This window comes from Lutra lutra, chromosome 9 (assembly GCF_902655055.1).
Source record: "Lutra lutra chromosome 9, mLutLut1.2, whole genome shotgun sequence".
Taxonomy (NCBI): domain Eukaryota; kingdom Metazoa; phylum Chordata; class Mammalia; order Carnivora; family Mustelidae; genus Lutra; species Lutra lutra.
This window is the reverse complement of record NC_062286.1, coordinates 125,672,662-125,694,432: the sequence shown is the minus strand read 5'-3', so window position 1 is coordinate 125,694,432 and position 21,771 is coordinate 125,672,662. Positions and strand designations below refer to the sequence as shown.

Below are 21,771 nucleotides of genomic sequence, written 5' to 3'. Positions count from 1 at the left end.
GCCAGCACCAGATCCAGAACAATCCATCTCATGATGCCCCCCCTCAATCATGCCGTAGCACTCTCCTCCTTTTCAGGCTGCCCAGGGAAGGTGTCCTTTTCACCCTCTGGGAGCTGGCTCCAGTGCCCTCTTCTGAGAAACCTTCCCCAACTTTCCCTGGGAAGGAAATCCGCTCTTGCTGGTCCCCTCCTGATTCTACTCAGGCTTCAAGAGCATGCTGGGAGTGCCAGCCCTAGATGATCCTGGATGTTCCCAGGGGCAGGTCGGTGACAGGCCCCAACATCCTGCCCAGAAGGGGGCTGGTGCCACAAGGCACTTACCTCATCACTCTCCAGCTCCTGAACGAAGAAGGCCTCCCCGCTGTCCCCCAGCTTCATGTGCAAGTCCACAGGCTCCCCGTTGATCTCGATGTCTACCTGTAAAGGGGCATGGTGGTGCACAGTCCCTACCATTGTCCCTCACCCCCACACTCTAGTCTACCAGCCCCCCGCCCCTGCGGAGGACTGCGCTTGCTGGAACTCCTGCCCCCCCAGCCGCTGGTGTGCCCGGCTGCCCCCACCCCAAGGGTCTCTGCTCAGGCACCCCTTTGCAGAGAGGCTGGACTGAGTTCTCACACCGCCCCCATTTCCCCATTCTCTGGGCTTTCTGGCATGTCTCAGTATCCTTGTGTCTGCCTTGGTTTCTGTTCTTTCTGCCACACCCCATCAGAAGAAGACATGACCCATCTTGTCGCCACTGTGTCCCCAGACCCCAGAGTCCTTGCTGACTACATGAACAGTGGTTCAAATGGCCATTTTCTGGGCACCGAATGGAGTTTGAGCTGGACTCTCCCCTTTAACCTCCCAGCAACAATGTGTACTGGTTCCAATCATACCCGCTTTACAGACATGGAAAGAGAGACCCCAGGGGTGTTAAGAAACGTACTGGGAGGTGGCCAAGCGCAGCTGAGAGCCACGAAGTCTGTCCCAGCTCTTCACCACCTAGCTATATGGTCCCCCAGAAGCTGACGCTTTCCTGTTAGGATTCTGGCATGTTCCCAAGAGCCCCAATGTGAAGGGGATCTGGACCCACCAAACCTCTTGTCACACTCCAAACCTCAGTGCTAACAAACAGCTGTCATGTTTGCCTGGACCCAGAGAAGACAGCGCAGTTTTCCAAAGGGAGGGAAGCTAACCTGTTGGGTGCCTCCCACGTACCTGGCCGTGGGACATTGATATCAGCTCCTACCTCATTCTCCTGCATCTCCCCTCCAGCACCAGGTAGATGAGAGTGTGCGCCCATTTCCCCAGGTGACGAGACTTACCCAGAACACACAGGGGAGGTCTTAGGAAGCTGGAGCCAGGCCAGATGGCCCCGGGACCAGGACTGCCCCACTGTGCTGCCCCCACAGGAAAATGGGAACCCTCCTGGACCCAAACCCCCAAACCAACCCAAAACTGTTGGAGAAAATGCAAAGGAGCAGATGCTTGTCCAGAAAGCAGATCCCTACCTGAGGGAGGTCCAGGTCTCTCCTGGGACTGCCCTGGCTTTCAGAGCCCACCCTGCTGTGGTCCCCAGCTGGCCAGCACTCACCACCTTCTCCCGAGACCGCAGGACGCCCAGCTTGCCAAAGCGCACGTGGAAGGGTGAGCATCGGAAGGAGCCGTCCGCCTGCTCCACCACCAGGATGTCAATGCCACCACTCAGCGTGGCCGGGTTCAGACCTCGGTATATGTCCTTCATCGTTCCCAACACTGTCCCTGCCAGCTGCCCCACGTAGTTCATGGCTGATGCTGGCAAATGGAGGAGGTGCTGGTACCAAGGCCGGGTTCACCTCCCTCAGTGGGGAGGTTCTGCGACCCAATCCCCAGGACCCCAAGCATGGAAGGGGCAGACCAGGAGTGTGAGGCAAAGGTCTCCCCAGGCTTACAGTGTGTTGCCCTCGGAGCGCCTTCACAGACAGGTGGCAGCTGTGCCTGCAGGTGTGGGTTCTAGCCCTGGCTCACCCACCGACCTGCTGTGGGGCCCTTGGGCAGCTGCCTTCCTTCTCCAAGCACCGATCTCCACATCTGTCAAACGAGAGCCCTGGGTAAGGTGATCTGGGGTGCCCTGCGTCTCTAAATGCCATGAGTAATGATAATGACCATGGTTTCAGCGGCAGGGCTCGTTCCATCTTCACAACAAGCTGTGAGGCTGGGCTGGGCGGGTGTCATTATTGCTGTTTACAGACAAGCCAGCGGAGGCTCCGAGCGACTGGCCCAGGACCACAACTAGTTAGGACGGGAGCCAGGACTCAGACCCAGGCCTGTGTGGCTGCAGACCCCTCAGTGTGAACCAGTGGGTTGGCCCAACTGCGGGGACAGGGGCAGGCCAGCACCCCTCCCTGATGAGATGGGTGGCAGCCTCATGATCTGTTAGGCCCAGGGCCCCGCTGGGTAATGGGTGACAGCCCTAAAGCCGGGTCTCGTCCCAGGAAGCAGGGAGGAGTCTCAGTTCTTCCGGTTGGGAAGTGGGTTCGTCTGTCTTGCTGCTTCCTGGTCTTAGGAGTTGGAAGGGGACTTGTTGTGCTATCATGGCGGATTTGGGGAGAACTGGGGGTAGGGTGCCCCAGGTACCTAAGGCTCTGCCCAGCTCTAGTCCTGGGGTCAGATACTTGAGGGAGGGCATCTCCTATGGCTGGGGGTAGAGTGACCTCCCAGTTTACCGCCCCAAATACCAAACTCCTCCCCAGTTTCCCTGGAACAGGTGGGAATCCTATCCAAGGTCTACAGCCTGACCCCAGTGTCTTTAGGCCACAGATCTCAGGCCTGACCTCCACTTCTGAGACGCTGGCTCAGCTGGCCAGGACCTGAGACCCACATTCAGGCTTTGGGCTGGCCCCTACTGCATTGAAGCTGCCCTCCTTCCCCCAGTCAGACCGGTCTCTCTAGCTCTCCCACAGCAGGCAGAGCTGGGTAAGCCAGAAGCAGAAGGCCGTGGCACCAGTGGAGAAGAGCCAGGGCCATAATGAGAGCTGCTTCCACACTGGCACGGTGCCCACGCCACAAGCAGCAGCTCATGGTCCCTTCCCTGCCAGCCAGGCCAAAGGCCTTCTGTCCCTCTGGCTGCCGGGATCCAGGCCATTAGACCTCCTCATGGCACTCCCACTTCGCAGACCTTGCCTCAGAACCCCTCCAAGACCACTCCCCAAAGAAGTAGAGTGACTTATAAGCCATAGATGGGGAGGGGCGGGGACAGTGATGACTCGTATCCTGTTTTCCTGACCCCATATCATGGTTCCTGCCACCCCACAGTTCCCAAACGACACCACAGTTGTCTACAGGGAGGGCACCGCCCCAGCCCACCTCTGCACAACCCTACAACACCTTGCCACTCAAGATGTGGGCTGTGGCCCAGCAGCGTCAGCATCACCAGGGAGCTCATTAGAAACCTAGAATTTCGCAAACATAAGGTACAACTAGAATTGCTCGAATGAAAACTTGGGATAAAACGAAGCTTTCTTGACCCTGAAAATGGCATTCAAAGTTAATATATAGTTTATCTGCAAAGCACCTTCTGCATGTTAGGTGAAAACTTCCACTTTGGTTCTTTCCTACCACACCAAATGCTGTGAATAAAGGTCTCAGAAGACAGACCAGGCCAGACACGTGATGTGCAGGTCTTTAGATCACTGTACCCAGAAAAGCAGAGAAGACTCCAGAAGCTTCCAGGAATAGGGGAGCAAGCATGGGAGGGGCAGACCACGAGTGGGGGCAAAGGTCTGCCCAGGTGGAGGCTCAGACGTGAGCTCTCTACCCTTCTGAGGACAAAAGAGCTGGGTTGGGCAGTGACAGGCTCAGCCTGACCTTGTACAGAATTTCTCAACTTCAGAACCGTTGCCATTTGAGGCTGGACAATCCTTTGCTTTGGGGGCACTGTAGGATGCTCAGCAGCATTCCTGGTGTCTACCCACTGATATGACTATTACACCCCTCCCTGCCAGTTGTGACAACCAAATTGTCTCCAAACATTGTCAGGTGTCCCCCAGGGAATAAAATTGCTCTTGGTAGAGAGCCACTGAGTGGCAGAAATGGCACCATCTCTGGGGGCACTGGGTCCTACTCTGATCCAGCCATGGGTCAAGTCATATGCTAGCCTCAGTTTCCCCTTTAAGAAACAAGGCCCCAGTTTTTCAAACCCTCCTCAGCCTAGAATTCATTCCTCCCCGTTCCCCCCACACTATGAGTGGATGTCCTCCACATCTGCCTGCTCAGCATTTGGGGGGGATTCCAGCGAGCAAAGCCCTGGGCTCCCCTCTCTATCTGTACCCATCTTTGAAGACGTCTGCTCTCCCCCAGGACCCGGCTCTGCCTCCTTGGTCTTCTCCAAAACCTTTGCTTGGCTCCCTCCTATCACCCTTCACCCCAAACTAACATGTCTAAACTCAAACACTTCGTCTCTCTGAGCTTCGATTGAAATGGGGATAGGGCATGTGTGAGTAATTAATGAGATAATTCACGCAGCATTGCACTGCCCCTGCCCACTGTTGAGAGACGTCTTTCCATATCATTCGAGGCCCTCTGCACGATGGTGGCCTGCTGTTTGCAAAGTGAGCAGGCAGACTCCAGGCAGGCCTCACAGGGCACCCAAGCCTCAGAGCCCACTTTGGGAACACACACAGGCCTCCCAGGCCAGCACACAGCTCCACCACAGGGTCTGGGCTCTCAGCCTTTCTGGGTTCCCAGATCTGGGGAAGCGTGAAGGTACAGCGCTTCTCCTAGGACCAGAAGAAGCAGGAGGATAAGCATTCCTATAGCCCTGGAAAGGAGAAAGCGTCATCCAGGGCTCCCCAGCAGCTGTCCCACCTACTGAGACTCACCCCATCTCCGCAGGGTGAGCAAAGGTCAGACCCAGTTTTGCTACACAGGACACGGAGTACCAGAAAGGGTGGGTAACCTCCCAAAGGTCACACAGCCTGGGGTGAAGCTGGGCCAACCTTCCCTGAGAGGTTTTGGCATCTTATCTCCTGATCCCATATTCTGAACGCCCGGGGTCCCGCAGCGGCTGGGCCAGGGAGGGGGTCGAAGTGAGACTGGCCCCTCTACCCTTGGCTACCTTCTGATGTCTAGAGATGGTCTCAGGCCCGCGGACAGGAAGAAACGTGGGTCAGATGGCAAGACAGATGGGCGGGGCAGGGCAGGGCTAAGGAAGGGGTACCTCTTCTCAGGCCCAGGTTAGGCCCTACCTGGGGAGCTGCCCACTGGACCTCCGGGATCCGGAGCCGCCGCCCAAGTAGCACGGGGTCAGCAGTAAGTATCGTCCGCCCCGCACTCAGTCGGAGCTTCCGTCTCCTCTAAGACCGGGTGAGATCCCGGCTCCGCCCCTTCCACGAGCCAAGGCGGGTGTCTGCAGGCCCCAATCCGCCCAGGCTCCACCCCTCGAAAAGACCCCGCCTCCGCCCAGGCCTCCGCCCAAGGGCTCCCTTTCGCCTATAGAGGCTGGGCGGAGCCGGAGTTCAGGCCCCGCCCCGCGCAGGCTCCACCCCGGCCCCGCCCCGCGCCCTAAAGCAGCTAGATGGGATGTCCGGGCGCCCTGCTACATGGATTTTTGAATCGGGCCGATTTAGGCCCTCCTGGCTTTGCTTCCACCTCGCTGTGTGACCTAGGGTAAGTTTTCCCCAACCCGAGCCTGTTTTCTGCATTGGGTTAGCCACCTTGTCGGATTTTCAAGATTACATGAAATGACTGTGCGGCACCTGGAACTCACACGTCCCCTCCTCAGGGGCAGCTTTTCTTGACCGTCCCTGACACCCCCCCCCCCCGCCGCCGCATTACACCCCTTAGACTGGGCAGGGGCCTCGCGTTATACGCTCACATAGCCCACAGTTGTAATTTCTTTGCTTAAATGACTATTTGATTATTGTCTGCCTCCTCATTTGAAGTTGAACTTTGTGAAAGCAGGTCGCATTCATCCTTACACCCCAACTTCCAGTTCAGTGCTTGACATACAGCAGGAGCTCAATAAATGCCCGCTCCTTCATTCCATCTGTCCGACCGACGGGCCGAGCGGCAGCGGGCTCAGTACTGCAACCGGCCAGCAGAGGGCAGGCGGTGACCAGCTTTCTGGCCCAGCTGACCGTCCTCTCCGCCAGCAGGCGCCACGGGAGGGGACAGGTGAACCTAGGTGCGCCGACTTCTGAAGAATCCGTGGGCCCGCGAGCCACGGCCGAGGCGTCAGGCTAGGGCACGACCTTGCCCTTCGGATCTGTAGCTCGCGGCCTGACCTGGATCAGAGACCCCTCTGCCAATCTGTATGGATGTACGGATCCTGCAAAGATGCACTGAGAAGAATCTGGAGGTGAGGGAGTTTGCTGTGAAGGGGGAGGGCACCGAGGAAAAGCTGGGGGTGGGGTGGGACGCAACTGTAAAGACCCCGGTTTAGAGGGTCCTGGGTGGTCGGGAGTGGGAGGTGGTCGCCATTGTTCTGTGACCCAGGGATCACACACTCAGGGGTCCCCACTCTAGCAAAAGTCATGTGGTAGCAGTCCTAAACCCAGGCGGAGTCTGGCTGGTGTCTCCGAAGAGCCCTGTTGGGAGCCGAGCTATCTCGAGGTGGCCCCAGGGCAGCAACTCTGGGAACAGACCTATGGACGTATGATATATACCCATGTGGTTTTTTTTTTTTTTAGACTTTATTTATTTGACAGATAGAGATCACAGTAGGCAGAGAGGCAGGCAGAGAGAGAGAGAGAGAAGGAAGCAGGCTCCCCGCCGAGCAGAGAGCCCGATGCCCGGCGCCATCCAAGAACCCTGAGATCATGACCTAGAGCCGAAGGCAGAGGCTCAAGCCACTGAGCCACCCAGGCGCCCGTATCCCCATGATTTTTAACCGTGGATACAGGAATCCCTCAAGCGGGCCTGGGAAGAAAGGAGAGGTCCAAGATTATGGCTACACAGGCCGCAGTCACTCTTCGAAACTCCATTTTCTCATCTGCAAAACGGAGAGAACACCTGCCTTACCACCGTATTGTGACGATTAAGCAGGTTGAACTACACCAGTGGTTCTCAACCTTGTGTGTGTGTTGAAATCACCGCGCACCGGGGTCACCTGGAAAATCTGGGGGTGACTGCAACGTGTGGCCAAGGCTGAGAACTACTGAGCTAAATAAAAAGCTGAACGCAACACAGGGCACACACGAGGCATTCAGCAATGTTTATCACATTAAAAAAATTTTTTTTAAGGAAAGGAGCACATATTGTTTTCATTGTTACTTGTTAGAGAAAAAAAAAAGTTGGTATAAAGGTTGTTGCAGAAACTGGATTTCCGACAGGCTTGTTTCCGGAACTGTGAATCATCTGGGATTTGGTGATTATGGGGGTGGGGGAGACCGAGGCAGCCTCTGATAATATGACTTGTCTCAATGCCCAACTGAGCTGAAGGAGGCAGGCGCACCCCCCCCCATTCTAGCTTGCCATTTATGTAACCATTTCTAAGGCATCCTGTGAGCGCCCGAGCAGCCTGAGCACTTGTGTTGATCATTTCTGGGGTTAAGGATGGAGGAAGCTATTTTCTCCTCTGTGGGTATTCTCAGCAGGTGGGCCTGTACCATTGGCAACTGTTTGTTTCCTGAATAACCCACACGCACAGGTGATACCTCCTTCTCTATGGGCCTTGGTAACTTTATGTGCTTCATCAAATTACAGCCCAGTGATTATTTACGGTGCCTCACCATTTCTTTGCTGGGCGAACCTGGCATGAAGTGGGAGGACCTGCTCACCCAGACCTGCAGCTGTGACCATTTGTCTTGGCAGCAAGACTGGGTCCAAGAGCAGCTCCTCAGTCACTCCTCGTGGCCTCATTGAAAGGGGAGAAGAGAGGCAGAGGGACCTGTGGCTCACTCCCTCCAGTATGGAGGCATGGGATGGGGGCAGCCAGTTGATGTCTGGCTAGGATGATCAGATTTAGCAAATAAAAATAAAGGACACCCGGTTAAATCTGAAGTTTGGATAAATAACAAAAGTGGTTTGTTTGTTTGTTTGTTTCACTGTAAGTATGTCTCATGCAATTTGGGACATATTTATACTAAAACAATGTCATTCTTTATCTGAACATCAAATTTAACTGGATATCCTTCATTTTTATTTGCTAAATCTGGCTGCCCTGTGCCTGTCAAATAGCCAAGGAAAACCCAGCACAGGGAATTTGCTGCTGTGTCTCCTGCTCAGTGTTGCCACCTTTAGCTTCCACCTGTCACTGCCCTGCTCCAGAACTGTGCATGGCTCCCATCCACCTCCATAGCACAACCTGAGCTCCCTGGCTGCTTGCTGGCCTTGCTCTTCCTCCAGCCCAGCTGACGTGCTTGGGCCCTGACCCACATCTACCGCCCATGTTTTCTCTTATGGCATGTGGCCTGCCCACTCCCACACGCAATTGCAAACACTTATTGAGGCCCTCCTGGGTGCAGGCACCATGCTTAGTTCCTCATCTGCATAATCTCATTTGATTCTCACAAAACCTCACACGGCAGGGAACAGAAGTGACCCTATTTTATTGATGAAGAAACATGACCCAACCCAGTGATTCTTAAAATGAGTTCCTGTGTCAGCAGCAGCAGCAGCAACACCTGGGACCTTTTTAGAAATGCAAACTCTCAGGCCCTGTTCCACACCTATGAATCAGAAACTCTGAGGGTGGGGGCCCACCCATCTGTATTTTAATAAGACACCCTCCACCCACTCCCACCCCCACCAGTGTTTCTGATGCACTCTAGTTTGAGACCTACTGTTTTTTGTTTTTGTTTTTTTTGTTGTTTTTAAATTTATTTGACAGAGATCACAAGTAGGCAGAGAGGCAGGCAGGAGAGAGATACGAGGAAGCAGGCTCCCTGCTGAGCAGAGAGCCCGATGTGGGGCTTGATCCCCGGACCCTGGGATCATGACCTGAACCGGAGGCAGAGGCTTTAACCCACTGGGCCACCCAGGTACCCCGAGACCTGCTGTTCTAAGAAGTGAAGTGACTGCAGCAGTTTGTCACCAGGCAGAGGTCTAGAGGATGGCAGAAGACTGCCAGGCAGGGTGTTCATGATCTCACTGAGCACCTTACCTGGGCCAGTCACTAGAGATACCGCAGAGACCCCACAGTCTTGTGATGGATGGGGAGAAGAGAAAGGATAGACAGGTAGTCTGGCAATTGCTACCCAAGATAACTAGGCTTAGGTGGGCCAAGCCCAGGAGCCCATAGCAGGATGGGAGGGGTCAAGAACGGCTTTCCCAAGTAGATCCCCAAGCTTGAAAAATAAGTTGTAATTAGTTAGATGAAGAAGAGTGGATATGATGTTCCAGGTGTGGGAACTACACAAAGGCCCTGCAGAGCTACTGGAGGGTGGTTTAGTCTTGAAGATGAAGCGGGGGTGGGGGGAGGCGGAGGAGGTATCAGATTGTGGGAAGAGGGTTCTTTGCCCTCAGAGAAAAGGAAACAGCTTTAATGGGTATTGAGAAAAGCCCTCTGGCTTCCTGGTGCAGCAGGCACTAGGGAAGATGAGGGTGGAAGGGGAAATGCAGGGGTGCCAGGCCTTCTCCCACCCCTAGATTCAGGCTGTTTCTGCCCTCCAAGGCATCTGCAGACACTCAACCCCCAATCGCAGGAGAGGGCAGGTGCTCAGTGCCAAGACCTGTATCGCAGAGCTCGAAGCCCGCTCCTTCCGGGACTGAGAGGCGGGACTGGGGAAGCAGGACCGGTCACTGCCCCACCCTCTGCTGGCCCCACCCACCCTCCAGCCCCGCCTGCTTCCGGCCCCGCCCCCTGCCTCCGGCTCCACCCTCCACCGCTGGCTAGAGGAAGCCGGGCGCTGGGCTACTGGCCTCGGTTGCTTTTGCCTCCCGTGTTCCCTTTTCCCTGCTGATGTGGCAAAGGCCGTGGGGCTCCTGGGGCCTCTTCTCCCAGCTTTTCAAGGACAGGCCCTAGATGTGGCCAGGGATCCCTGGGCTGGAGCGCAGGACACTTGCGTAGCTATCCCCTCTTCTTGCCAATGAAGCCTTTGTTGCCAGCCGAGGACTGACCCGGCCTGGCCAGGTTGCCTGGCAGTGTGGACTGAGACTGGGCAGTTCCCGATTCCAACTGTCCTTCCCGGAAAAAAGTCAGTTTGGCTGAACCTTAGAATCCGTTTGCAATTTCTCGCCTAGGGAAGAATACTGTAAGATCATTCACCACTGTGTGAAGTGGAGTTTTCTGAGGACTAAGCTCGCAGGACTTACCAGCTGCCCCATGGGCTTGACCTTCAGCGGGAGAACCTCCTGTTCTTCCTCTTTTTGTTTGGGTATACCTTCTGCCCCCACCCAGTACCTGGCATCCAGGACCACGTTTCACCATGCTTTGCAATTCAACGAGGGCCCAGCAGGGTGCCCTCCACTTAAATAGGTGTTCAAAAATATTAAGGAAGATCAGTTCCTGCTGGGCTCTGAGTTCTATATAGATGGGAGTATATATCGTAGGGCAAGGGCCCTCTAAGTGGGTGGGGTCGTGAATAAAGGCACAGATGCTGGAGAGAGAAAGTGAATGCGAGGAGATGACCCATCTAGCCTTGAATATCGGGCAAAACCATGGGCGCTGAGGAGCCATGGATGGTTGTTAAGCATGAGAGGCACAACACTGCTAGTCATTGGACTAGATCCTTTGTGAATATTATTGTACTGTCCGGACCCTATTGTTCTCTATACCTAGACAGTCCCTCCTCCGCCCTCTATCTATGTAGTTAATGCGACTCTTTTTTCATTTTTTATTTTTATTTATTTTTAAAAGATCGTATTTATTTACTTGTCAGAGAGAAAGAGAGAAAAAGCACTAGCAGGGGGAGTGGCAGGCAGAGGGAGAAACAGGCTCTCTGCTGAGAGAGAGCTCGATACAGAACCCAGTCCCAGGACCCTGGGATTATGACCTGAGCCAAAAGCAGATGCTTAACCAACTGAGACACCCAGGCGTCCTGCCAACTCATTTTTTAGTTCCCAGCTACACTGTTACTTCCTCGGGGAAACCCTTCAGTGGCAGACAGACCCTAAGGTGACCCCCCCGTACCCCCACCTCCTCATGTTCATGCCTTTGTGGAATTCCTTCCTCCTGAGTATGAGTGGGAATTGTGACTTGCTTTTTTTTTTTTTTAAAGATTTTATTTATTGGGGCGCCTGGGTGGCTCAGTGGGTTGGGCCGCTGCCTTCGGCTCAGGTCATGATCCCAGGTCCTGGGTTCGAGCCCCACATCGGGCTTTCTGCTCAGCGGGGAGCCTGCTTCCTCCTCTCTCTCTGCCTGCCTCTCTGCTTACTTGTGATTTCTCTCTGTCAAATAAATAAATAAAATCTTTAAAAAAAAAAGATTTTATTTATTTATTTGACAAAGGGACAGAGACCACAAGTACACAAAGAGGCAGGCAGAGAGAGAGGGGGAAGCAGGCTCCCCGCTGAGCAGAGAGCCTGATGCGGGGCTCGATCCCAGGACCCCGGGACCATGACCTGAGCTGAAGGCAGAGGCTTTAACCCACTGAGCCACCCAGGCACCCCGTGACTTGCTTTTAACCAATAGACTATGGCAAAGGTGTTAGGATGTCACTCCCGTGACTGTGTTACGTAAGAGCCTTGCTAGCAGAGGTGCTCTGGAGACTCTCCTCGGTAACCTGGTGAAGTAAACCACCATGTTGAGGAAACCCACATGGCAAGCAGCTATGTGCAGTTTCTAGGACATAGGCCTCCTGCAGATGGCCAGCAAGAAGTCCGGGTTCTCAGTCCTGCAGCCACCAGGAAATGACCTCCCTCAACCAGAGGGAGCTGGAGCCCCCTGAGTGAGAATATAGTCCCGCCGTCACCTTGATCATAGCCTTAGAAGAATCCCAGAGTAGAAGACCCAGCTAAGCCATGTCCAGACTCCTGACTCAGAAACTGAGATAATAAATGTATGTTGTTCCAAGTCTCTAAGTCAGTAGTGACTTGATACAGAGCAGTAACTAACTAATACACTTTCTGGCTAGGTTAACTCCTTGATGTAGGCTCTCGTAGCATCATATGCCTTTTCTTTCTTTCTTTTTTTTTTTTTTTAAGTATTTATTTGACAGAGAGTGAGAGGAGGAGAGAGAGCACAAGTGGGGGGAGCAGCAGAGGGAGAGGGGGAAGCAGGCTCCCTGCTGAGCAGGGAGCCTGATGCAGGACTCGATCCCAGGATCCTGAGATCATGATCTGAGCCGAAGGCAGAGGCTTAACCCACTGAGCCACCCAGACGCCCCTCTTTCTTTTTTTAATGTGCTTTTTCATCCTCCTCTTTTTTGTGGCTATTTATTTATTTATTTATATTTTTTCTAAGAATTTATTTGACAGGAAGAGACACAGCGAGAGGGGGAACACAAGCGGGGGGAATGAGAGAGGGAGAAGCAGGCTTCCCACTGAGCAGGGAGATCCATGCGGGGCTCCATCCCAGGACACTGGGATCATGACCTGAGCGGAAGGCAGACGCTTAACGACGGAGCCACCCGGGTGCCCCTGTGGCCATTTATTTATATATATACCATTTGATGAACGCTGTGTCTTTGTGAGGGCAATTGTGCGCATCACTTTGCCCCCAGACTCCCTCTTGGTGCCTGACACACGGAAGAAAATCTACAAGTATTAGCTGTATGTGTTAGTGAGTCAATGCTCTTATTTAATCTTTACAACAACCTGGCTAAGTGGGAACCGTTGTTACATATGAAGAAAAGGAAACCAATTATTACCAGACACTTGAAGGTATACTAAACAAAATCTTATTATCTTATACCTACAAATTTTGGTTTATATATGCCACCGTATCCTAATTTTTAGTGTAACTACAGAAGAAATGCTTTAGAAGCAGGGGGTAGATTGCATGGCATGACATCCTTCATGGTATTTTGTGTGTTCTAAAAAGCGCGACCATCCAAAAATACTTTGCGGCTCCTTTGATTTTCCCAAAGACTTAACTCTGATTTAAATCATTCTTTGGAAACTCCCACCCTGTCACTGTCCTTTTCTGACCTGACACAAACAGGCCCTCATTGGCCAGCGCTCCATGTGATTCCAGCTGTTTGCCAACATCATGCTCGTTGATTTCATAAATTCTACGTCTCTGGCAAGATTTGCAGGTTTTTCTTGGTACACCCCATGTACCATACTCCCAGGGGTCAAAGCCATCTGACTGCAGATTATTGACTACAGACACTGTTAAACTTCAAATCCAATCTGCTTGGATCTCTGCTCAGAAGCCTCCTGCAGCTCCCAGTCTCACACCTCCAACTGCCACCCTCCTCTTCTACTCCACCCCCCTCCCCCACTCCACAGCCGCCCATCTACCACCTCATGGATCCACAAGCACACCAGGCACACTCCCACTTTGCTCTGGCAGTTCCCACAGTGCTCTTTCCCCAGACGCCCTCATGGCTCACTCCTTCACCCCTCTCAAGATGCCATTTTTCTACCCTGACCACTCTCATCCACCTCTGTTGTTCTAATCATTTCCAGGACCATGGAGTGACCTTTTTATATGCTACATACTTTACTGATTTATGATATTTGCTGTTTGTCTTCCTCTCCACAAGAATGTAGGCCCCATTAGGACAAGACCTGTCTTTGCTGATACATCCCAAGAATGGTGTCTCGCACAGAGGAGGTCTCCAGTAAAGGTCAGTGGGTGAGGGTCCCACATCTTTGATGGTCTTGCCTCTAACTCAAAGTCTCCATGCCCTGCCGCTGGCCCATCTCCTTCTGGCCTCTCTGCCCAGGACTCCAGCCCCTGCCTAGGTGATATGACTTGTCACCAGCGTCTGCAGGACTCCAGAGGGCCTTCCTGGGGCGCCCATGTGTTGACCTCGCTATGTTCCTGCCACATCTCCAGCAGGCGTGAGACACTAAATTCCTGTTTGTGTTTTGTTTAAGGGCAAGAGGATTAGGGAGGAAGGAGGAAGGAGATGATGAGGGAAGCAACGGGCAGAGTGGAGAGGGTGGAGAGAGGACCGTCACAGGTCTCCTTGGGGCCCCCACCCAGCCCTCCCTCCAAGCAGCTCGCAGGAGCAGCCAGCCGGCGCGGGTGAGGGCTGCGTGCCACGTACCCTGAGCCGAGTGCCATGTGGCCAAAGCAGTCCCATTGAGTCATGGGACACATAGCCACACTACTTTGTAGAGTTTGGTGTGTGGAGTATTTTTGTTTTTTACAGCCCAGCTGTCTGTGTAATGACTTCCTTCCCTCGGCCTTGTTCACGGAGGTGTCCCTGAGCGACCAGCTGAGTCACCACATTCCTCGCAGCTTAAAACACTGGCCCCAGCACCAAGGCCCAGTTCCTTCATGTAGACGGGACCTCTCAAGGCAGGCAGGGGGTGCCCAGAAAGACGGGCTGTGGAGCTCCCCTTTCGAACCCGCACCCTTCCCTCCAATAAACGTAGTTAAAAACTGACTAAAGATGGAGAGAAATTCCATCTGCTAAGCATGAGGGAGGGAATGGCCACATCCATGTGCCACAGCCTGAAGAATTATTTGTCCACGACCATGAAGTCAGTACCAAATGAGGGAGAGGGAAGGACGAGGCACAGATGTTCGTGTCGCATGAAGAGACAGAAACCCAGAGGAAGACTGGGGACTCTCGGTGCCCAGCTGGCAGGAATAGAAAATGGCTTAGCCCTTCCATAAAATAGCAGGTAATTCTCAGTAACATTACGTATGCATAGGACACAGAGGTTAGCCATTTCACTCTTTGTAATATATTGGGAAAGTTTGCTCAGATACACATAAGACGAGGAGGTTATTTAGAATAGCATTATTCATGGCATGGGTGAATGGGAGGCAAGGGACGTGCTCAAGGAAGGAGCTAGTAAACCATGGTGGAGGCCTACCTCGGAATTCCACACAGCTCTGAGAAGTAATGAAATAGGTCTGCATGTAAGAGCGTGGACTTGCAGAGAGCTAAGTGGGGAAAGCAGTCCAAGAGCTTGAAAGCACAGCGCTTCTCATTTTATTGAGATGTGACCGATGTACAGTAAACCACACTTATTTAAGGTGTACGATTTGAGTTTCGACATGTGTAATTACCCATGAAACCACCACCATGATCAAGATAATGAATATATCAATCACCTCCAAGTAAGAAGTACATCAGTATGGATTCAAATGGACAGAGGTCTAACACCTGTGGTTAAGTTTTTTAAAAGTTCAATGGTGTGTAAAATAATCCCATAGTTATGGGGCGCCTGGGTGGCTCAGTGGATTAAAGCCTCTGCCTTCGGCTCAGGTCATGATCCCAGTGTTCTGGGATCGAAGTTTGCATCGGGCTCTCTGCTCAGCAGGGAGCCTGCCTCCCCGCCCCTCTCTCTGCCTACATCTCTGCCTATTTGTGATCTCTCTGTCAAATAAATACATAAATAAAATCTTTTTTAAAAAAATCCCATAGTTACATTAATGAAAAATAATTAGATATCCTGAAAAATATCTGGAAGAACACACATAAAATTATGTTCATTGTTGGGGTCTTGCGAAAATAGCCTGGCCCTCTTTGGCTAGTGCATCTTACATTTCAGTAGGACTCTTGCCCTACTTTATGGTTTCCAGGTCTCCTGTGAAGGTTTAGTACACTAGAAATTCATCATTATGGTCCCCTAACTTTGAGTAACTTTATTAAAATGTCACTGAGGTCCTCATAATGAACCCCAACGTAAGGCGTGCCTGACTCTTGTTTTCCATCCCCACATCAGACTTCCTTCTCCCCACTAACTTCCTTCAGCTCACATCTAGGACAATTTTCTGTCATCATACCCCCAGACTGGAGATATTCCAGCAGAGGAGTGGTTGTGGCTGGGGACAAAAGAGTGATTCCCCAACTTGTTTGCAAATCTTTTTTTTTTTTTTTAAAGTAATCTTTATGCCCATTGTGGGGCTCGAACTCACGACCCTGAGATCAAGAGTTGCATGCACCACTGACTGAGCCAGCCAGGTACCCTGCAAATGCATCTTTTATTTTTTTAAAAGATTTTATTTATTTGAGAGAGAGTGAGTGAGAGAGAGAGAGAGAGAGAGAGCGAGCACAAGTGGGGGGAGAGGCAGAAGGAGAGGGAGGAGCAGACTCCCTGCTGACCAGTGAGCCTAATTTGGGATTTGATCTCAGGACCCTGGGATTATAACCTGAGCTGAAGGCAGATGCCCAACCAACTGAGCCACCCAGGCACCCGCAAATCCATTTTTTTTTTAAAGATTTTATTTATTTATTTGACAGAGAGAGAGACACACACACAGAGAGAGAGAGAGGGAACGCTAGTAGGGGGAGTGGGAGAGGGAGAAGCAGGCTCCTCGCCGAGCAGAGAGCCCGATGCGGGGCTTGATCCCAGGACCCTGAGATCATGACCTGAGCTGAAGGCAGAGGCTTAATCGACTGAGCCACCCAGGTGCCCCGCAAATCCATTTTTTATTACCATTCTTCACATATCTCATAAGTACAGGAGGGGCAAAGATTGTGGGGGTAGGGGGCATGTTTAATTTGTCTGGTTATGGGTTTTATATAAAAGCAGTCGTTAAATGTGGATGTTCTTTTGTCCCTGGCTTCTTCCACTCCACATTGTTTATGAGTCTCCCATGTTGTTGTGTGCAGGTGTGGTTTGTTTTTTGTGCAGTATAAAGCATTCCATTGAGTGAATATACCACAATTTATCCTTTCTACCAATTGCCATATGGGTTGTTTCCAGTTTGGGGCTATTTTAAATAATGCTGCTGTGAACACTCTTGTACACGTCTACGTGTCTCCCTGGGCATGTATCTCTCTTGGGTATATACTTTGGAGCAGAATTGCTGGGTTATAGGTATTCCTATGCTTAATTAAAAAAAAATAATGCCCAATTGTTGCCCAAAGTACACTCCCCCCAGCAATATATGAGAGCTCCCCTTGTGCATTCACCAACAGTTTTCACCAGGAACTGGTACTATCAGACTTTGTATTTTAGCCATCTGTTGGGTTTGTAGTAGGTGTTCTCTCTGCTTCATTTCCCTGATGACTAATGAGGCTCAGCACCTTTCATACATTTATTAGCCATTTGGATTTTCTTTTTTTTTTTTTTAAGATTTTATTTATTTATTTCACAGACAGAGATCACAAGCAGGCAAAGAAGCAGGCAGAGAGAGAGAGGAGGAAGCAGGCTCCCTGCTGAGCAGAGAGCCCGATGCGAGGCTCGATCCCAGGACCCTGGGATTATGACCTGAGCTGAAGGCAGAGGCTTTAACCCACTGAGCCACCCAGGCGCCCCCCATTTGGATTTTCTTTATGTGAAGCCAAGACCTCTGTTCTTGCCCATTTTTCCACTGCTCTGTGTTTTTCATTATTTCTTTATAATAGTTTTTTGTATATTCTGGATATAAACCCTTTGCCAGTTATGTGCGTTGTTAATCTTTCTCCTCTGTGGCTAATGGTGTTTCTTGATGAACAAAAGTTCTTAACTGTAAAGATTTTATTTATTTATGTGTGAGAGAGAGAGAGAGCATGAGAGGAGAGAAGTCAGCAGGAGAAGCAGACTCCCTGCCAAGCAGGGAGCCAGATGCTGTTCTCGACCCCAGGACTCCAGGATCATGACCTGAGCTGAAGGCAGTCGCTTAACCAACTGAGTCACTCAGGCATCCCTAAGTTCTTAAGTGTAAAGAAGTCCAATATATCAGTCTCTCACTTGAGGTTAGTGTTGTTTTGGTCTTGTTTAAGAAAACTTACCCTCCCTTGATGTCATAAAGATACTGTATGTTATCTTTTAAAGCACTATTGGTTTACCTTTTGTATCTTAGTCCATAATCTAATAGAAATTTGGCTTTTGAGTGTGGTGTGTGATGGGATTTCAATGCCATTTTCCCCATATGGATATTCCATTGACTCAACACTATTTATTCAAAAGTTCATTTACCCACACTGTTCTGTGATCTAAAATTAATCTGTCTTTTTGGTGGGGGAGGGGTCTTTCTTTTGTCCATTGGTTTTTGCCTACTCTTATGCCAATACCACACTGTCTTAATTATTAGAGCTTTATTGCAAATTTTGTGAGTGGATAGAATAAATCCTCTCCACCTTATACTTCTTCAGGAGTAAGGTTAGCTGTTCTCAGCCTTCTGCAGTTACTTATAAATTTTTATTAGAATGATCTTGTCAAGTGTCATGTGAAAATCAACTGGAATTGCTTTGAATCTATAGACCAATTGAAGAGAATGACAGCCTTACAGTATTGAGTCTTCTCATCTATTAACATGTTTACTCTCTACTATTCATTTATTCTTTAATGTCTGTTAAAATGTTCAAGGTTTTCTCCATAGAGGTCATACATGTCTTTTGTTAGATCCATTTTTGGAACTTTATATTTTTTTCTTCTTTTGCTATTTCAAAACTCTTCTGACTATTCTTTTTTTTTTTTTTTAAAGATTTTATTTATTTATTTGACAGAGATCACAAGTAGGCAGAGAGGCAGGCAGAGAGAGAGGAGGAAGCAGGCTCCCTGCTGAGCAGAGAGCCCCATGCGGGGCTCGATCCCAGGACCCTGGGATCGTGACCTGAGCCGAAGGCAGAGGCTTAATCCCTGAGCCACCCAGGCGCCCCAACTTCTGACTATTCTTAAAAAACAATTTTCTGGGGCGCCTGGGTGGTTCAGTGGGTTAAGCCGCTGCCTTCGGCTCGGGTCATGATCTCGGGGTCCTGGGATCGAGTCCCACATCGGGCTCTCTGCTCAGCAGGGAGCCTGCTTCCCTCTCTCTCTGCCTGCCTCTCTGTCTACTTGTGATCTCTCTCTGTCCAATAAATAAATAAAATATTAAAAAAAAACAATTTTCTGACATTTGCTGGAATATAGAAGTGAGGTTGAGTTTGGTATATTGATTTTGAAACCTGGAAAAGAGCCTTCATCAGAACTTGCCTGACCATGGTGTCACCCTGATCTCAGCCTGCCAGCCTCCAAAATGGGAGAAAACAAATTTTTGTTGTTTATAAACTACCCAGTTTGTGATACTTTGTTATAGCAGCTACACTAAGGCAATAATTTATTGGTTCTAAAAATTTATTTGATATTTCTTAGGGTTTTCTACCTATACAATTGTATCATTTTTTGAAGAAAGACAGTTTTACTTTTTCCTTTCCTATCTTTATGACTTTTTCTTTTCTTTTTCTTGCCTTATTGCCCTGGCTAGGACAGCTTGTAAAATGTTGATTAGAGGTGGTAGTAACTAATATTCTCCTCTGTTGCTGATTTTAGAGAGGAAAATGCTCACTATTTTACCATTAAGAATGCTGTTGGTTCTAGTTTTCCCCCCATATCTCCTATACCAGATTGAGGAAGTTGTCTTCTATCTTTATTTTTTTTTAAAGATTGTATTTATTTATTTGACAGACAAAGATCACAAGTAGGCAGAGAGGCAGGCAGAGAGAGGAAGGGAAGCAGGCTCCCTGCTGAGCAGAGAGCCCGATGTGGGGCTCGATCCCAGGCCCCTGGCTGGGTCTTGACTTGAGCCAAAGGCAGAGGCCTTAATCCACTGAGCCACCCAGGCGTCCCGAATGTCTTCTGTCTTTAGGTTGCTGAGAGTTTTTGTTGTGAACAAGTGTTGAATTTTGTCAAATGCTTTTGTTTACCATCTATTCAGATAATCAAATTATTTTTCCCTTTTAGTCTATTAATGTGGTTGGTTGATTTTTAACTGTTAAACCAATTTGCATTCCTGAGATAATCTCTACTTGGTTATGACTTCTTATCCTCTTAATTTTTTTTTAAAGATTTTATTTATTTATTTGACAGACAGAGATCACAAGCAGAGAGAGGGGAAGGGAAGCAGGCTCCCTGCCGAGCAGAGAGCCCGATGTGGGGCTCGATCCCAGAACTCTGGGATCATGACCTGAGCCGAAGGTAGAGGCTTTAACCCACTGAGCCACCCAGGCGCCCCTTATCCTCTTAATCTGTTCTGTATTTGATTTGCTAACATTTTGTTTAGGATTGTTGTATTGATGGTCATGAGTGATAGTGGACTATATTTTTTCTTACATGTTCTTGTCAGGTTTTAGTGATACAATGATGCTGACCTTATAAAATAAGTTGGGAAGTGTTCTCTTTATTTTCTAAGAGAATTTATATAAGATAGGTAATACTTCTTATTTAAAATTTTAGCTAGAGTATTTTATCTTTTAATCTATATGTCCTCATATTAAAATGTGTCATAAACATCATATAGTTGAATCTTGTATTTTGTTTAAATTTTCCCTGTTGATCTTTTTCTTTTTGTTAGACTATTTAGTCTACCTACATTTAACATAGTTACAGATAGGGTGACAAACCATTCACATCTAAAGTCCTGTTGCCTGCTTTTTGTCCTACCTTGTTTTTGTTCCCATTTTCCTCTTTTTTTTTCTTCTTTTGGATCAAGTATTTTTTTATGATTCTATTTTATCTTTCCCATTAGATTTTTCCACATTGTGGTAAAAGAAACACAACATTTGACATCATAACTATTTTTAAGTGTAGTTTCCTAGTCTTAAGTACATTCACATTTTTATGCAACCAGTTTCCAGAACTCTTTTCATCTTGCAACACTGAAATTTTGTTTTCCTTCTTGCAACACTGAAAACTTTAAAAAAAATGTAATTAAACAATAATTTCCTATTCATTCCTCCTCCCAGTCTCTGGCAATTACCATTCTGTTTTCTGTCTCTGTAAATTTAACTATTCTAGGTGCTTCATGTAAATGGGGTCATACAGTATTCTTTTGTGACTGGCTTATTACATGTAGCATCATATCCTCAAGGGTCATCTATATTGTAGCATGCGTCAGGATTCCCCCCCCCCCTTTTTTTAGAGAGAGCACCCATGTGGTGGGAAGAGGAGAAAAGGGAGAGGGAAACAGAATCTTAAGCAGGCTCCACGCCCACCACAGAACCCAACCTGGGGCCCTATTTCACAACCCTGAGATCACAACTTGAGCCAAAAACAAGAATTGGTGTTTAACCCACTGAGCCACGCAGGCATCCCGAGAATTTCTCCCTTTTTAAGCCTGAATGATATTCTTTCTTATTTTTAAAGATTTTTTTTTTTTTTAGGAGAGAGAGAGCCGGCATGTGTGAGCTCAGGGAGGAGCAAAGGGAGAGGGAGAGGGAGAAGGAGAAGGAGAGAAGTAGACTTTCTGCTGAGTGCAGAGCCAGGATGTGAGGCTCAATCTCACGATCCTGAAATCATGACCTGAGCTGAAATCAAGAGCCAGCTGCTTCACTGACTGAACCACCCAAGCCTCAAGGCTGAATAACAGTCTATTGTGTGTATATATACCACATTTTGTTTTTCCATTCATCTGTCAATGGACATTTGGGTTCCTTCTACCTTTTGGCTATTGTGAATGCTGCTGTTATGAACAAGGGTGTTCAAATGTCTGTTCCGAGTTCCTGCTTTCAGTTCTTTTAGATATAAACCTAGAAGTAGAATTTTTGGTACATATGGTAGTTCTATGTTTAATTTTTTGAGGAACCATCATACTGTTTTCCACAGCAGCTGCACTATTTTGCATCCCCACAAATAACACACAAGTGTTCCGATTTCTCTGCATCTACGCCAACATCTGTTTTTTTCTTTTTCTTTTCTTTTTTGGATAATAACCATCTTGATGATTGTGAAGTGGTATCTCATGATTTTTATTTGTCTAAGCTTGGCTTTTATCTCCATGAATGTAATGTGTTTGGCTGTTTTTTGGTCTCTGATAATTTCTTGTATTTGGGGTCATCATAAGGCTGCTTCTTTGTTGTTTTACTTGTTTCCTCTTGGGGTGCCTTGTCTTCTTATGTGTCTG

General features: G+C 49.3%; 1 protein-coding gene and 1 long non-coding RNA gene across 11 annotated transcripts in view; one reads left to right on the top strand and one right to left on the bottom strand.

Moving 5' to 3' along the window:
• LPIN3 (lipin 3) overlaps positions 1-21,771 on the bottom strand; it is a 42,253-nt gene that overhangs the window by 10,926 nt on the left and 9,556 nt on the right. For 3 of the 9 annotated variants that reach the window (XM_047747025.1, XM_047747030.1, XM_047747033.1), the window contains exons 1-4: positions 5,204-5,364; positions 1,910-2,048; positions 1,573-1,772; positions 321-416 (exon numbers count right to left, since the gene is read on the bottom strand). In XM_047747025.1, coding sequence (XP_047602981.1) covers positions 321-416; positions 1,573-1,764 — 288 coding nt within the window. In that variant the 5' untranslated portion in view covers positions 1,765-1,772; positions 1,910-2,048; positions 5,204-5,364. Of the gene's footprint in view, positions 1-320; positions 417-1,572; positions 1,792-1,909; positions 2,049-5,073; positions 5,093-5,203; positions 5,366-21,771 lie in introns of those variants that run through there. The other 6 variants (XM_047747031.1, XM_047747032.1, XM_047747026.1 and 3 more) reach the window with 5 other exon arrangements.
• LOC125109932 (uncharacterized) lies at positions 5,453-7,012 on the top strand. Of its 2 annotated transcripts, none has more exons than XR_007130372.1 (3): positions 5,453-5,624; positions 5,919-6,315; positions 6,859-7,012. It is a non-coding gene; the product is annotated as an uncharacterized LOC125109932 (long non-coding RNA). The 2 variants fall into 2 exon arrangements; XR_007130371.1 differs by having other exon boundaries at positions 5,514-5,624; positions 6,113-6,315.